The 17,021-nt window shown below is 37.1% G+C and overlaps 7 protein-coding genes across 7 annotated transcripts; 6 read left to right on the top strand and 1 right to left on the bottom strand.

Annotated features, from left to right (window-relative positions):
* Nucleotides 1–305: 305 nt before the first annotated feature.
* Nucleotides 306–1,730, top strand: BNI5 (Bni5p; the record flags this gene model as incomplete). Its single annotated transcript, XM_071054568.1, has 1 exon — nt 306–1,730. One exon carries the CDS (start codon nt 306–308, stop codon nt 1,728–1,730), a length of 1,425 nt encoding a protein of 474 aa, XP_070909261.1.
* A 411-nt stretch (nt 1,731–2,141) lies between these two features.
* Nucleotides 2,142–3,704, top strand: SKO1 (Sko1p; the record flags this gene model as incomplete). The annotated part of the gene is made up of 1 exon (XM_071054567.1): nt 2,142–3,704. The coding sequence occupies one exon, from the start codon at nt 2,142–2,144 to the stop codon at nt 3,702–3,704; it is 1,563 nt and encodes a 520-aa protein (XP_070909260.1).
* Nucleotides 3,705–4,283: 579 nt separating this feature from the next.
* Nucleotides 4,284–5,060, top strand: FMP41 (Fmp41p; the record flags this gene model as incomplete). The annotated part of the gene is made up of 1 exon (XM_071054566.1): nt 4,284–5,060. One exon carries the CDS (start codon nt 4,284–4,286, stop codon nt 5,058–5,060), a length of 777 nt encoding a protein of 258 aa, XP_070909259.1.
* A 553-nt stretch (nt 5,061–5,613) lies between these two features.
* On the top strand, nt 5,614–7,131 carry PSD1 (phosphatidylserine decarboxylase 1; the record flags this gene model as incomplete). The annotated part of the gene is made up of 1 exon (XM_071054565.1): nt 5,614–7,131. One exon carries the CDS (start codon nt 5,614–5,616, stop codon nt 7,129–7,131), a length of 1,518 nt encoding a protein of 505 aa, XP_070909258.1.
* A 212-nt stretch (nt 7,132–7,343) lies between these two features.
* Nucleotides 7,344–12,875, bottom strand: APC1 (anaphase promoting complex subunit 1; the record flags this gene model as incomplete). Its single annotated transcript, XM_071054564.1, has 1 exon — nt 7,344–12,875. One exon carries the CDS (start codon nt 12,873–12,875, stop codon nt 7,344–7,346), a length of 5,532 nt encoding a protein of 1,843 aa, XP_070909257.1.
* A 1,396-nt stretch (nt 12,876–14,271) lies between these two features.
* Nucleotides 14,272–14,991, top strand: MDG1 (Mdg1p; the record flags this gene model as incomplete). Its single annotated transcript, XM_071054563.1, has 1 exon — nt 14,272–14,991. One exon carries the CDS (start codon nt 14,272–14,274, stop codon nt 14,989–14,991), a length of 720 nt encoding a protein of 239 aa, XP_070909256.1.
* A 529-nt stretch (nt 14,992–15,520) lies between these two features.
* Nucleotides 15,521–16,681, top strand: NOP13 (Nop13p; the record flags this gene model as incomplete). The annotated part of the gene is made up of 1 exon (XM_071054562.1): nt 15,521–16,681. The coding sequence occupies one exon, from the start codon at nt 15,521–15,523 to the stop codon at nt 16,679–16,681; it is 1,161 nt and encodes a 386-aa protein (XP_070909255.1).
* Between the last annotated feature and the right edge of the window lie 340 nt (nt 16,682–17,021).

Raw genomic sequence — 17,021 nt, 5'->3', positions numbered from 1 at the left:
AAAAGAAATTAGTACTCTTAATAATTTAGAATCCGCTTATATTAGTTGATGATGGTTTAGTTCTAATATAGTAGCTTACAGATCAAAAAATTATACGCTATGTAGATGTAATGCTTTATATGTTGAAAATATCAAATTTTTGGGCATCGCGATATTAAAAAAAAAAAAAAAAAAAAATTAAAGAAACTAAATAAACAACGCGATTTTAAATTAACAACACGAATAGTCTCACTTCGTAGACTTAGCAAAGCCTTTATATATACGATCTAAGTACGCTAAGATATTTTGAAAGAAGGACGGTAGAGATGGCACTAGACGAAGAGACGATTAAGAAGCGGATGTCACAGATCGAATTGGATATTAACCAGATGAACCAGATGATAGATGAGAATCTCATGGATACTGAGAAGGTTGAGGTAGAGCAGGTTGAGCGGGTAGATGTTAAGGATGTTACTCATAGAGCCTTACAGGAAGATGATGGGATAGATTTCACCACTGCCAATGATACTCCTATTGGTGTGAACAAGCCTATGACTATTCCTCAGCTAAACAAGGTCGATGAGGAGATTAGCAGGATAGAGAAGGACTTAGAGGATCGCGTTGATGGGTTACAAATCTCTGGCTGCAACAATGATGATGCTGATGATCAGCCACATGAAGCGGCTGCAAAGGACTCTAACGATACTCAAGAAGAATTGGTTGTAGAAGAAATACATGCCAAAAAAGAACAAGAACCTGTTGAGGAAGAATCTGCTACAGAAGAACTAGATAATGCTGAAAAGGAAGAAACCAAAGACGTAAAACACGAAACTGTTGCTGACGCTGTAGAAAAGGTACATGATATAGTGGAGCCTGTCCACGAAGCTATCGAAACACATGAACCTGTTCAAGAAACTCATGAATCTGTTCAAGAAACTCATGAATCTGTTCAAGAGACACATGAATCTGTTCAAGAAACTCATGAATCTGTTCAAGAGACACATGAATCTGTTCAAGAGACACATGAACCTGTTCAAGAGACTCATGAACCTGTTCAAGAAACTCATGAACCTGTTCAGGAGCTAGCAAAACATACACCAAAGATTGCTGAAGGTGCTACAGAGGATTGGGAGGATGTTGATGAAGAAAGCGAGTCTCTTGTAGATACTTCTGCTGAATTTGAGTCGAACCAACAGACTGCATCTTCGGTGCTAGCTGCTGAGGATATCAGGGCTGAAAGCGGGTCTGGTGTAGGCAACGTTACCCCTGTTACAGACCAAGAGGAATACACTGAGAACATCTACATACCCAAGAATAACCACGGTGATAACGTCAATCAAAAGGCCACCAGAAGGACCACTAACCCATTCAGAGTCATCTCCGTCAGCAGCCCTAACACATCTACAAACCGTAAAACGAGCGGGTTCACCACCACGAGACACGTCTCCCATGGCGCCCCAGGTACACAACAGGACGCAGAGCTAATACAACGCTACGAGCAGAAACACGAAAACCTCACCCGCAAGTGCAGCAAGGTCCAGCGTGAGATAGAGTACCTAGAAAAGATGAACTCCCAGGGAACACTGAATATCGACGACTCCCGCAAACTAGCAAAAGCTATCGAGAAACTCCAGGAGTACCTCGACAAGAAGAAGAAAGAACGCTACGAAGTGGGACTACTCCTCAGCCGGCAATTGAGAAGGGACATCAACCGCGGAGACAACGGTGAATTCTGGGTCGGCACCAAATAGAATTTATAATAATAACATCCACCGTAAGTCCCTTCCTTATGTAAAAAGACATATATATTTTTGTTGTATAACCAAAATAAAGAAAATCATTATGACGTCATCGGGCTTTTGGCTAGGGACAGCAAAAAAAAAAATTGAAATTCATTAAAATCAAGAAAATGCTCTTTGAAGGTACGAAGATCAATTAGTTGTTATTTGACATAATCCTATTAGTTTATAATATCAATAAGATTGAACCGCTAAGGGGATTACATTAATACCGAGAAAGTTAGTGAACAGACAAGAAGCTGAAAATTAGGAGCTAGAAAGGATTTTTAGTAACTCAAGGGAGGAGCAGTACATACAAGCTATTAAAAGAAATCAAGAGGGCCAAATACACTAGAATACTAAATCTAAAAGAGAAATAATAAAATGATGCCTAATGCTACGAGGCCATCGGGGTCTATAGGGACGGTATCGTCTTTTGATTTAGAGCCTAATCCGTTTGAGCAGAGTTTTGCGTCTACGAAGAAAGATTTGGAGGCTGGAGAAACCAATGAAGGGCGGAGCGCGAGTGCGAGTGCGAGTGCTAGTGTTAGTGGCGGTGTTGGTAATGGTAATGGTAACAGTGGAGCTGGTAATGAAGAGCGTGAGGATGTTAGAAGGTCTTCTTCTCTAAATTATATGGGGGATGTTCCTGGGGGGAACACGAACCGGGGTAGTATCAATGGTCCTGGGCAAGGAGATCCACAGATGGCGGATCAGAGGAGGCCTTCTCCACTGTTATTCGGTAACCAACGAAATTCTTCTATCCAATCTCCACCGATCCTCACGCCTGGTGGTTCTAAGAAGTTACCACCGTTGTTGATGTCGCCAACATATTTACATAACCAGCAAGGTAACGGACAGATGCAGTCGATGCCTGGTACACAGACCCCATTGGGTGGGGCCACACAACCTGGGAATGAGACTGACTCGCAACTGCCGGGCTTTTTGATGAACTTGTTCAAGTCGGGGCTGACACCAAATGAATCTAATTTGAGGGCGAACTTTACTCCAGGAATACTAGCAAATTTGCCCGCTATGGGTGGAAACGGTATTGGTCTGTCGCGAGCGAACAGTAACGCTAATATACTTCCTAATAATGGTGAAAGGTCGGTGGAAGGCGCATCATCGAAATTGAATGGGCAGATTGACATGACAAACAAAGCTTTGACAGCTTTAGGAGGCTTACCGGCCGGTCAACTTACTCCTGGGCTAAGCTCCCTTTTGGCTGGTGCAGGCCCTCCACTAAATAATCAAACCCCAGGCGGTATGAACGGGAAGTCTAACTCAATTCCTACAAACAGCTACTTCCCAGTGCCTGATAATAAGAAGAGTAATAGTGTTAGTGAGGCAGTCTCTGATCCCAGCAATCAAGAGAAAGCACTACCAAAGAAACGAGGCAGAAAGAAGGGCGTTACTAATAAAGAAACTGAGAGTAAAAAAGTTAAGACTACCAAGGGACCTGTAGTAAAGACAGAAGTCGGAGCAACCTCTCCGAAGACAGTAAATTCAAATAAAGGACATACTGACACAGGAAATATGTCCTATGCTAATATGGAGGGGGGTGACGATCAGAATTTGTCTCTTGCTGAGCAAGAAAGAAGACGTCAAGAGTTCCTAGAGAGAAATCGTGTTGCAGCTTCACGATTTAGGAGGAAAAAGAAAGAATATATAAAAAAAATAGAGGCAGATTTGAATTTCTACCAGCAGGAATATGAAGAGATGTCGAAGGTTATAGGATCTTTGGCAGGAATAACGCCTGAAGGTTACGAGGAGAAAATACAGGGTTCAATGTTGCTCATGGCTGAGCAGGCTCTTATGAATAATGACATGAAAACAGCAATGCAAATTCTTGAGAGGGTCAAACAAATTATAGCCTCATCAGGGTTCGTTAAGCGTAATGGGTCGAATCCAAGGCTCGATTCCAAGACTTCCCAAGATTCGGACTAACAAATTGCTGTGTTGTTGTTTTTCTTCTACAAAAATTGTGACTATATAATAAAGATTTGACTAAGATGATACTCCGTTACTAATCTTTTCTTGATATATTATATTCTTTCCGTTCTTCACCTAACTAAGACAAAAATGGTCACCAATAAATAAAAAGGATGAGGTCTCTCTTTATTTTGTTTTTGTTTTGTTTTTATCTTTTAAAAATTATTTACTAATAACTACTAACATTTAGAGAAAATGGACAATTGTAATGCTATATAGAAATTCTTAATATAATAAAGTTAATAAATATGAAAAATCAATTATATATATAAATTAAATGTCATTGGTTAAAATATTGAAATTTGATGTTTTGGTCATTAAAAACGTGATGATTTATTTTATCGATACGAAATGACTAAAGGACTTAGGTGATGTTGGAGGGAAAGCTATTATCAGAGTATATCTAATATAAACAGAAGAAACAAAAATCAGGTAGAGCCGTATTCAATAGGGCTATATTTAATTGAGTGTTCAGTAAATAGTATATACTCATATTAGCTATCAATAGGACGCTAAAAACAACGAAAACAACAAATGAGTTACAAATACCTGAAGGATGCTCGGAAGATCATCTGCATTGGAAGAAACTACGCTGCTCATATCAAGGAATTGAATAATGCTACTCCAAAACAACCATTTTTCTTCTTGAAGCCGGTATCTAGCGTGATCACTCCAATTACCAAGACCCATCCGAAGAAGACGTTAGCCTCTGGAGCAAGTTATGAAGGACTGAACGAGGATGGTTCCAACCCTGGAAATATCCAGATTCCCCGTGGAGTTGTAGTACACCACGAGATCGAGTTAGCTATTATCATGGACAAGTACATATCCAACTGTGATCCAGGTGCTCTCTCTGCTGAACAAGTTTACGATTCAATACGTGGTGTTGCGCTAGCCCTTGACCTCACTGCCCGTAACGTCCAGGAAGAAGCCAAAAAGAAAGGTCTACCATGGTCAATTGGCAAAGGATTTGACACTTTCCTACCAATGTCCCATTTCATCCCTAAGGAACAACTCAAGAAAGACTTACAAGATAATTTCAGGATGACTTGCGAAGTGAACGGCCAATTGAGACAGGACGGAAAGTCCGACCTAATGCTCTACCCTATCCACAAGATCATCCAGCACATCTCTACCATGATCACCTTGGAACCTGGCGATATCGTGCTAACCGGCACACCAGCAGGTGTAGGCCCCATCAGCGCAGGAGACACAATCGCCGGCCAACTATTCTACAACGACCAGGAACTAGTCCAGTTCGAATTCGATTGTGTGGAACGCCCAGGACCCTACACCTACCGCGAAACATAAGTAGACTAACTAAGAACTTTTTTTACTAATTATCTTTCACACTTTTGTCTATCTCTTTCTTACTTGTTAATAAATTTAGTCGTGTCGCCGTGAGGAGGGCATCGACTTTTTAAGACCTTTTTTAAGCCTTTTCACATCGAAATGCCTCGAGCAGCCCCGCTTTCGCACAGAAGATGCTGCAGGAGATTGGCATGTGAAGTCTGAACTGAAAAATTAACGAAAATTGAAAAAAAAAAATCAACAAAGTGGATGTGAACACAAAATTAGGTAGGGGAGTTTTATATCCATTGACGTTTCTCTTTAAATTTAAAAGACACGGACACATATTCTTGAGATCAGCAACCCCCCTCATACGCACACAGACAACACGGACATACGGGTTATACACAAGAAAGTTGAGTCAACTGATAGACCAAGCACTTGAATACCCAAAAAAAAAAAAATCAATCAGGAAGACAACAAAAATACATCAAATAAAACAATCGATATTTGGAGACTTGTTCAATTCTCACTGTACTTTTTTTTTTCAAATTATTTTTCTGCTTAAAGAAAGATGACCATCGTAATGATTCCCGTCAAGAACGTCTTGATTAAAAGCAAGACCTTACTAACTGGGAAATTCCCAATGGGTCTTTCAAGTGGGATACAGCTAAGGAACAGAACTGCAGTGTTGAAACGCGGTATTACTAGTAGGCTCAACCCTCAACGTAAATCAGACGAGATTGTGCGTAAGGCCCGGAGTTATGCTACTAATAGACAGAAGCAAAAATATTTAGTACCTGTGAATATGAAATGGGCTGTGCTGACAGGTGTCACTATTGTAATTGGCACTCTATTATTGACCTCTAGGCAATGCGAGGAAGAAGAGGAATCTGAAGATGGCGTGAAAAGAAAACATAGAAAGATTAAGATAATAGACAATAATTGGTTATTTTTCTGCTATTCGACGCTTCCCTTAAATGCTATATCACGTTTATGGGGCCAAGTCAACTCACTAACATTACCAATATGGTTGAGACCTGTTGGCTTCAAATTTTACTCTTATCTATTCGGTGTTGATATGGATGAAATGGAGAATCCTATCTTAGAGGATTATGCAAACCTTTCAGAGTTTTTCTACAGAAATATTAAACCGGAAACTAGACCCATCGCTCCAGGTGATGACGTTATCGTCTGTCCAAGTGATGGTAGAGTATTGCAAGTAGGGGTTATCAATTCTGAGACTGGAGAAGTTGAACAGGTTAAGGGCCTAACGTACTCGATAAAAGAATTCTTAGGTACCCATGCAAACCCACTTCTCAGCAAAAGCGAATCATCTTTAGATCTCTCTGAGCAAGAAAAATCTCACCATGAATTCGCTCGTGCTAATAATTTCAGCGTCATATACCATTCTTCAGACTCGGAATCGGAGAGTAACAGTGACGTAATTGAGTTCCAGAATGAGGGTGACAAAACACTTGAGGAATATAACCCTAGTCTCTCTAAAACAATGAAGCTGCTAGGAGATGTTTCTATTAACTTCCCATCATATAGGACTAACTCAGAACCTGTAGATACGGAACTTTATTTTGCAGTTATTTATTTAGCTCCAGGAGATTATCACCATTATCATTCCCCTATCAATTGGGTCTGTCGCATGCGTAGACATTTCCCTGGTGACCTATTCTCCGTAGCACCGTGGTTCCAACATAACTTCCCTAATTTATTTGTTTTGAATGAACGTGTTGCGCTTTTAGGTTACTGGAGACATGGATTCTTCAGTATGACTCCTGTTGGTGCCACAAATGTGGGATCTATTAAATTGAATTTTGATGAAGAACTCACCACTAACGGTAAGAGAAAGAAAGTGAAACCCCATACTTGTTATGAAGCCGTTTATGAAAAGGCTAGTAAAGTGTTAGGCGGACTGCCGTTGACGAAAGGTGAAGAAATGGGTGGTTTCATGTTAGGTAGTACAGTTGTTCTTTGTTTCGAAGCTCCCAAGGGTTTCCAGTTTGATATTAAAACCGGAGACAAAGTGAAAATGGGTCAGAAATTAGGTTCCGTAGTATCAGAGATTAACACAAAATAATAACGGCCTCAAAATTTCTCCTATAAATAATACACTATCCTCCTCTTCTAATATCTGTATATTCAAATTTATCTATCTCTATTCAATTGCTTTTTGGGTTTCAAAGTTACACCGGCATATGTAATTAAATAGTCTAAATGTTATAGTGGTGTTCATCTAATTATATTTATATATATTATAGTATGAATAAAAAATAACTTATTTTATTAATATTACTTTTGGGCGTCTTGCAAGCTCCACCAAACTGATAATTCATCATCAATATCTGCCGGTTGGATCCTACTTTTATATATTAGCGACAGGTTATCATTCATAGTTTCCCAACCGTGAGAAACGTTCTCAAATTCATTTCTTGTTTCGTTGAGATAGTTTTTATCAAGATCTAACCTACCAAGTAATTTACATGAAAAGGATTTTTTGGATGACTCTTCGGTATTCGAGCTTATTTTCTTCTTTAACAAGAATTCAACGTCTGTACTTGCATAAGAACCATGATAAAAACCGCTATTGGGTAAATTTACGGCATGATTTCTAGGCTGAACATAAAGTATGGTTCCATTAATGAAATACTTTGATGCTGGAAATTCATCAGTGAACACTAATTCAAGAGGAAAATATTCACTAGATATGACAGATATAGATTTGATCCTACTAATATCTGGCAATAGACATGGTGTCCGTAACGTTTCAGTATCAAGATTTGTGGTGTATGGATCCTTAGAAGTAAGTACTATTTCAAGGTCTAAAACTGGTTCATTAGTTAAAGCATCTCTGACTAATAAACACCTCGGTTCCACTGCTAAACTCCAGAAATGTTTCAATTCCTGTAGGGGATAAGGTGGCAGAAAAGTGGGTAGGACAGATATTATTAAATAGGCCAGAGATTCTAATTCATTATTCTTCAATGCATATTGACCTGATCCGAGGAATAAAAAACCCATTGATAAACTGGTGGCTATGAACTTTGAATATTGATTCTCAGAATCATTATGATTCTCGCTTGGCAATCCTAAATCATCTGCTCCAGGTTCCTGGTCTATTGCTGGATCTATAATTCCCAGTCCGTTACCTACCGGATTCTCAGTTTCGTTGTCCCTGTTATAGCTTTTATCATCGAAGCCGTCACTTTTAAAAACGTAGTCATATTGACATGAATCTTTGCCAGTAACAACCTCATGAAAATAGCGCAGTCTTCGAAATACATCAAGGTCTCCTGTAGCGCACATTACCATGCTAGTTGAGACAAGCAAGGTGTTAATAAGAACGTTTACTGAAAGAATAACTAACTTAAAATCAACTGTATTTTTTCCTGGATACTGATAGAAGCGGACCAACTTATCAATTAAGGTTAAGAACATTTTTTTTAGAGACTTCCTTCCCGTTGATGCAAATTTTATACCAAGAGATAATACCCTACCAGCAATAGCATAATATATAGGAAGTTTGTCGGACGTCATCTCACCTGAAGCTTCAAAATGAATCCCTCTCATTAGAAATTCTGTAGAGTCTTGTATAGTATCCCACATAATCATATGGTAAGCAAACTCCTTATACATTATCAGTTCTGGTCTACAGTTTGATTGTCCTCTAATGTCTTCAGTACTTACTGCTACTTGTTCTGCTATTTTTTTATTTCCACTTTTCAGGAACATCAATGTTATTGCTAAACAAGCACCTATCTGAGAATTTTGTGGCAACCAATCCATTTCAGCGTCATGGTAATCACATATGAACTCCAGAAGCTTATTCGAAATTAACTCATAGGAATTTGCATCACTATCCTCTGGTAGTACAAAATTGGTATCAGAATCATACTCGTCGATTTCAACAGGGCTTTCATGCTTTTCATGTTCAGTTAATGTTGGACCGGCACCGAGATTTATCAAACCGATAGCGATACCAGCGGCCATCCTATAACCTTCATCAGCCACCAGCTCCTCATTTATCGACACCAATGAACTTAACTGATCGATAAGCAGGGAAGTCATCTTTTTATGACGTGAACGTAAGAACAGCTGTCCCAAACTTACCAAACCAGCAGTCTGAACTTTAATATCAATGTTTAAATCATTAGCTCCCTTAGGTAGCAGTGCAGCAACATGAATACTCAAGATTTTAGTTAATGTGAGGTCCATAGATCCTTTCATACTTGAAGACATACCCAACAAAAGCCCAATACCAATATATGTGCTTTTCAAACTCAAGTAATTGTATATGTGCCATTCTTCCAAATTTTTTAAATGACCATTCAATCCCAATCCTAACAAAAAACCTGCATGTGAGGCGTTTACTTCTTTCGGTTTATTAAATGCAATCCAGCTACCACTGATCCCTTTTGTCTTTTTAGAAATTTTCAGACCAGAACTTACTCCTGAATGAAACTTACCCCATTCCAAAAATTCCTTATTTATTTGTTCCTTCTCGACCTTTATCTTTGTTTTATCTGGGAAAGAAGTACAGAAATTAATATCATTTATATACCACTTCTGAGTTGATAGTGGTTTTTCAGTGGAGTAGACCACTGCACCCCACCCTATACCTTGCGCGCATGACCTCAGTGCAAAGATCTCTGCAAATCGCTTCTTTTGCGTGAGAATCTTGGTATACTCAGTTTCCCTAGTAACAAACGGAACATTTTGAACCTTACTGAAGGATAATAATGATAGAACTTCGTTAAACCTTTTATCTTCTGAGAAGATCAATTCAGAGTTCTTTTTCAACGAATTACCTTCATCCATATCCTCATGTTGTTCAGGGTTTCCCAATATAGAGGATTTTTCATTGGCGGCATAGCCAGCACTCAATATTACTTCCGACAAAATAGATAATATAGTCTTAGAAGTTGTAGGCTTATCATTTCCAAGGTTATCATTTATACTCTTCTTAGTAGCACTTGTTGAATAGTTCTTCTTATCGCCATTTAATATCTTTATATACCTGCTGATGTCTTCTCTTGATATTATATCCACATCTATTGTAGGATCAATTTGTGAAAAGCTATTTTCAATCTCATTTAATGCTTTCTTTAAGGGAAGTAAAATTCCGGGAGGAAAGGATTCTAACTCCTTTCTAGTAATTTTGAATTCTGTTAGTATTTTCAATAGTTGTGTATGTGTCAATTCACCAGTATTCAATATTTCATATAATCTTGTTATCTTGTATGTCCTTGGGGTAATTTCAATATCGACGTTGGAATCCATTTCAACCAATCTTGAAAACTCAATAAATGGGACAATTGCTCTGGAATCTTCGCAGCTTAAGCTAGATAAAGATTTCAAAATCGATGTAGGCTCATCTAATGGCTTCACATAATTTTCATTATTTAAAGAGGAAAATTTATGAATATAGGATAGGTGTTCTCCATTCAATTCATAATCAGCATAATACTGTGACCATGCTTTTGGCCACCTGAGAATCGTAGTTAAAAATTTGACCAAAAAACCTAGCTTTTCAATATCCTTCTTTCTATAAACATCTAATAGATATTCCTCTCGTAACAGATGTAAACCCATAACAATTTTGGGCAGAATATTTTCAACTTCCATTATATATAAGGTTTCTTTTAGCCTAATATCAATGAGCTGTTTCATACATTGTGGATAATCCGGGGTTTTGATAAGAGATATTAGTACATTCTCAAAGGCTTGGTTTTCACAATCTATGTGATTTTGAGAGCACTTCGCTATTTTTCCAAGAACAAAGTACCATTGAAAGACAAAGACCTGGAAAAACTTAGCGGGACATATAAGACTTAGAGATTTAAATATATGTGCCATCATATTACTTTGTATGCTCGGTAGACATTTTGAGATTGCAAAATAAAAGTCCTCAGAGAAAGTGTTGGAGATTGTACTCGAGACTTTCATAGCTGACGAAATTTCCGAATAACGACTGAGTGAGGGAGAATATAAATCAAGAAAGGGATTAACCATTCTTACGAATCCATGACAAAGTAACGCAACACACCCTCTAAAACATAAATTATTATTTTCTTCATCGATTGGAATAACATCAAAGGTTTCTTCCCAATTAATTTGAGATAAGTTCCTTAGTTGGATCATATTTTGTGGCGAATCGCCAGATAGTTGAAATACTCGAGAGTTCAGAATCTCAGGTATCAGTTCAATTGTCCACAATTTACAATAGTGCTTTGTAGCGTCAACAATAATAACACCTTCGCTATCGTGATACCTTACAGGAAAACATTTAATATTATTAACATTAGGGTCTTTTGGTCGGAGCGAACTTGGTAGATCTATAGTAGATATTTTAGTTAATATAGCATCTTTGGGGTAATTCTCCACTATATCGTTTATGTTAGTTGTTGTATTCGTCGAAGGTATTCTCAATCCTCCATTAAGATTTACTTGGATTAGATCATTGTGTGTGCTTCCCATTCTATCTAATGTAGCGGAGGCTGATCTTTTAGAATTAATTCCGGACGAGTTCGGATTCAGCCCCATATCTTGTTCAAATAAATTAGTTGCTGGAGATCTTAACGCCATCTCTGCAACAGGTGTCATAATTGAAGGAATTCGTCTATTAAAGTGAGACGATTTCCTCAGGTGAAAATTATGATTTCCAGAATTAATCGATGGTAATCTGCTTTCAGTACTTGCATTACTCAAGTGTCTTTTCCCTTGGATATTTAGAGTTGGGACAAGCAGACCATTATTATTGCTACTATAATTATTATTTGTAATATTTGCATTATTACTATTATTAGCGTCATCTGCTTCCCACTTTTTTGCAAAGTGTCCAGCACCTGCAATTCCTTTATTTCTCAGCAAATTACGTTCTGCTTTGGATTTATTATCCATGATTCTCGTATAATAGAACTGTAAATTAAATTTATGTGGATCAAATAACACAGTTATATTATGATTTTCATCTGCTGGAAATAAGACCATTTTTAGGCCATCGTGGCCAAGAAATTGTTTTCTTTTTTGAGGACTTCTTGTTTGTGCAGTCAAGTCCAGTGGTGATTCAGTTCTTCTTTTCTTCTTCACAAACAATCCCGTTGAGTTCTGAGTTTCATAAGAGTCCTTTTCATCCTGATCCCAAAGCATTTTCCTTTTACTACCCATTATAGCTACACCAACTTCTTCTTCGTTAGCGAAAACAAGAGTACCGAACGGTGCCATCGGATCTGATAGAGTTATATATTTCTGTTTCATTAGAGACTCAACATCAAGTCCCATACCATTGCTGTTAATAATTTTAGTTTTATAGTCGTGAATATTATCCAAATTATCATCATGCTTTTCGTTCTCAATCTGGTTATCGTTACTGTTGTCTTTACTAGCACTACCTTTACGATTGCTATAGCCCACAGAACTACCATCTTCACTTAGATCAAATAACCGATCTCTCTCCAGGATGACACCATTACGATACATGAACGCATCTTTTACCGGGAAGGGAAAACATACAGTAGTGGACTCTCCCGTTGTCATTATACCACCACCATTATGGTACTTCCCTTCGTTATCGGCCGTTTCCCTAGCAGCTAACAAGTACACATGTGCCAGATCTCTTAGCACTATCACAAGTGCAGTACATGTCATGTGCTCAAAAGTAGTAAACCCAGCTCGTACTACTGCGCCTTTCCCCTTGAACACGAACTTCCGCACACACTCACCACCAACCACCCACTCCACAACATCTCGTGTTTCAGAAACCCAGAGATCACCAACCTCATCTCTACATTCAATACATCGTTTATATTTCCAGTACTCTTCCATATTTGTCTGCTGTACCAAAACCATATAGAAAAAAGAGGAAAAAAAAAAGTAAAAAAACCACTATAAAGTCAATTATATATAACTGTAGAAATTAGCCGCCGACGTTAAAGTTACAGAATTTTAGCCGCCCAAAGAAGATCGAAGTCCTCATTTTTTTTTTTTTTTCATTTCCCATTGTTTTTATTTCCAAAAATACCTTAAAAAAAAAATAAATAATACCAGCTAGATTTCATCTTCACACATCCGGGTAACGTTTAAGTGTAGCTTCTTATAACTATACACGATTAACAATATTGAGGTGTTAGTAGAGAACTAACATACGTTTTAAAAGACCAATATATAACTAATACAATACACACTACTACTAAGAAGACTCTGGTAACCTACAAGCTGTGTGATGACATTGATTTTGCATACACTATATTGCATACCTACTGTAATTATCAATTTGTCCTAATGCCTTATTCCCAACTAACCTTCCTGTATATGCCAGAATACATTATAGTATTGCCCCAAATGCATTATGGTATTGCACTATGTTATACAAACTCAATATTTACTGTATCGAGGTGTTTTTAGAAACACGCTATTCCCCCCACCCCTTTTTTTTTTTTTATTTTATTTTTCTTTCATCTTTTTATATTTTGAAATAGATACTAAAAATCTCCCCTCAGAGATCTGCGTACAAGTAACTTGCGTAAATTGCAATATTAAAAATTTATGTAACCTTATTCAATCTCTAAAGTGTCTTAGAACGTAGAGTAGAGAGGTAGAGGGGGTGGATGATATAAAACCCAAAGCTAAGAAAAAGCGTACACTCAGAAATAAATATAAAAAACGCGTATTTTTCTTTATGTACGGGGGTTATTATGTAAAAAGACAATGTTTCCTGGATTTAACCAAAAACAATAATAATAAACGCGTAAGAAACAGGCACTCGAGAGAGCAGAGACAGCAGAGACAGCAGAGAGAGGGGTAAATGTTAAGCTAACCAAGAAAATATTTTAAGATGAAAAAACAATTCCAAATATGGAAAGATATTAAGCCATTCTCTCTTGAAAATCTTTGGGCGGACGGGGGAGGGATTGAATATAAAGGAACACTAAGGGGAAGAACACACTGTATCAGACAACCCACCACAAAAAAAAATCAAACCCGACCAAACTTATTTTTCTTTAAAATCCGTTATTTACTAATATATATACACACTCTTCTTTGACAAAGGGAGAAAAAGGATGTATATAAGTTGAGATGCTCGTAAAAATTTATTCCTATTCTTATATTTATTTTTTTTCTACATAGGAGACAATGCTTTAACCTAACTTATTTAATTTATATACAAAATAAAGACAAACCAAAAAAAAAAAACAATACACAAATAAAAACAACAAAGAAAATGGTCGAGACTGTATTTATTTGGCGTGTAAAGGAAGGTGAAGAGACACCTAATGAAGTGATAGTTACTGGTGATTTTGATGGATGGCAAAGCAAACATAAGCTTGAATATAATGAGACTGCCAATGAGTTTCATGTTCATGTTCCTGTAGATTTCAGTTCTAATGACAAGGTGTTCTTCAAGTTTGTTGTCGATGGACAATGGATGACTAGCGATGCTTACAAGACCGAGTCCAACGAGATGGGCACTACCAATAATTACATCACACAGTCAGACATCGGTGCTGATGTGTTAGTGAATGAAACGGATAGTGAAGTGAAAGGTACTGGAGAACAGAAACGTAGGTTCAAGATCAAGAGAGTGGTAAGAACTAACAAGAAAACTGGTGAACGAGTTGTGGTTTCACAAGAGGTGGTGCCTCTCGATGCTGAAGGTAACCCAATTACCGAATCAATGGAGAACTCTGTAGAACCAAGTCCAGTTATGGATAAAGAAGAAGAAAAAATGGAAAATGATATGAATGAAGAAGAAGAGATGAAGGAAGAGATGAAACAAGAGACAATGGGAGGAGAAACGAAGCAGGCTGAAATGAAGAAGAAACCAGTAGTTGCAAACCAGAATAGACCAAAGAAGACTCCTGCTAAGGGCACACCTGCTCAAACAAAGGCAAATGAAACTGGCTTTATGAAAAAGGTTAAGAAATTCTTTGCTCCCCGTTAAAATTGAATGTATTACTTTTTCACTAAAAAAAAAAAAGGGAAAAAAATTCTAAAATCAAAAACTTGTTTTTAATTATCTGCTGTTTCCTATGACCAGATTTTTGTGCTTCTTAATCTTTTGTTATAACTTTTTTTTTTTTGCTATTCTAGAACATTGAAGCCCTAATGTTAATAACTAATTGTATTTAATTTAAGGTATTAAATAAAAAAAGAACTAATATGAAGTAGAAAATTAATAAATATTCCAATTAATAAATAAAAGAACTAACTCAATTGTCTACATCACAGCTTTTACCAAATACTTATGATTGATTATAATTTCATTTCTTTCTTTTTTTACGTAACCCGCACCGAAAATTTTTTTTTATTGAGAGTGTAAAATTTGCGAAGCGATGCGATGAGCATCACAGAAAATCGCAATATTATATTAATAGTTACTATAAATACACAATCACTATACAATTAGTATTACCTGTGCAGTAAAATAAAGGAAAGCAAAATACACAGTATTATAATTATCAAAAATAAAGATGACTGAATCAGAAACTGTAGTAAAGCCTGTTGTTGAGAACAGTGAAAAAGTGCAACAAGATGATAATGTGCAACAAGATGAAAAAGTGCAACAAGCTCTAGCTGACCCTACAAAGAAAAGAAAGGCCGAAGATGAAATTGAGATCGACTTAGCTGGACAAATGCCATTGTCCAAGAAACAGAAGCGTCTATTGAGAAGAGGTAAGATCACTCTAGAAGAATTAAACAAGAAGTTCAATATCGACCCATCATCTGTTGAAGAGTTCCACAAGGAAACTGCTGAAAAGGAGAATAAGAAGAGTGAGACTGATGAGAACACGGAGAAGAAGAAAGAAAAGGTAAAGAAGTATGGTGTCTGGGTCGGTAATCTATCCTTTGACACCACCAAAGAAGAAGTTATGAGATACATCATCGGTAAAACAAAAGATACCGAATTCGAATTAAAAGAAGAAGATTTCTTGAGAGTAAACCTACCACTAGCTAAGAATGATGGAAAGAAAATTAAGAATAAAGGTTTCTGTTATATTGACTTCGCAAAACCGGAACATATGGACGCCGTGATTAAGTTGAGCGAAACGCAATTGAATGGTAGAAACTTGTTGATCAAGGACTCTAAGAGTTATGACGGTAGACCAGACAAGACAGATTTAATCTCCATGTCAAAGAACCCACCTTCCAGGATTCTTTTTGTTGGTAACTTATCCTTTGATACCACCGATGAACTACTGAGGAAACATTTCCAACATTGTGGTGAAATCATTAAGATTCGTATGGCTACTTTCCAAGACAGTGGTAAATGTAAAGGTTTTGCTTTCGTTGACTTCAAAAACGAAGAAGGTGCCACTAATGCTCTTAAGGATAAAACCTGTAGGAAGATTGCTGGTAGGCCACTAAGAATGGAATTTGGTGAAGATAGAAGTAAAAGACAGGTAAGAAAAAGACCAGAAACTGATACACGTGAAAGAAAGAGCTTCGATTTACCAAACACCCAACCAGTCGCTACCAGTAGACCACAAATCTCAGAACCAAGAAAACCAAGAGCCCATAGACCTCATGTTGAATCTAACAATCGTGTTAAAAGTAGTATTGCATTGAAATCCGCACAAAGAGCCTCTGCAGCAATTGTTGAATCCCAAGGTAAGAAGACCACATTCGATTAGGGAAAAATTAACAAAAAAACAACTGTTAAAAAAAATACCATAAGCAATTCCGGCCAAGAATGCTAGGAAAATAGCAATAATATGTCAACTTAATAACTGTACAATAGCATATAGAATATTTTTCACATGTTTTCTTTTAATCATATAATTACAAAAAAAGAAAGATATGCCACTAAATATTATCTCTACATTTAATAACCACGTCATTTATTTACAAACCGTCTATCTCCATTGAATATGACTTATTAGCATTCAATGTAAGACGAATAAAAAAAAGAAAGAAAATGAATAACAAAATCTTCCAACTGAACTTTTATGCCCACAGAAACGGTCTGAGCAA

The sequence above is a fragment of the Nakaseomyces bracarensis genome (genome assembly GCF_045282275.1).
Source record: "Nakaseomyces bracarensis strain CBM3 chromosome Unknown Scaff13_0, whole genome shotgun sequence".
Taxonomy (NCBI): domain Eukaryota; kingdom Fungi; phylum Ascomycota; class Saccharomycetes; order Saccharomycetales; family Saccharomycetaceae; genus Nakaseomyces; species Nakaseomyces bracarensis.
This window is presented reverse-complemented; position numbering and strand designations above follow the sequence as displayed.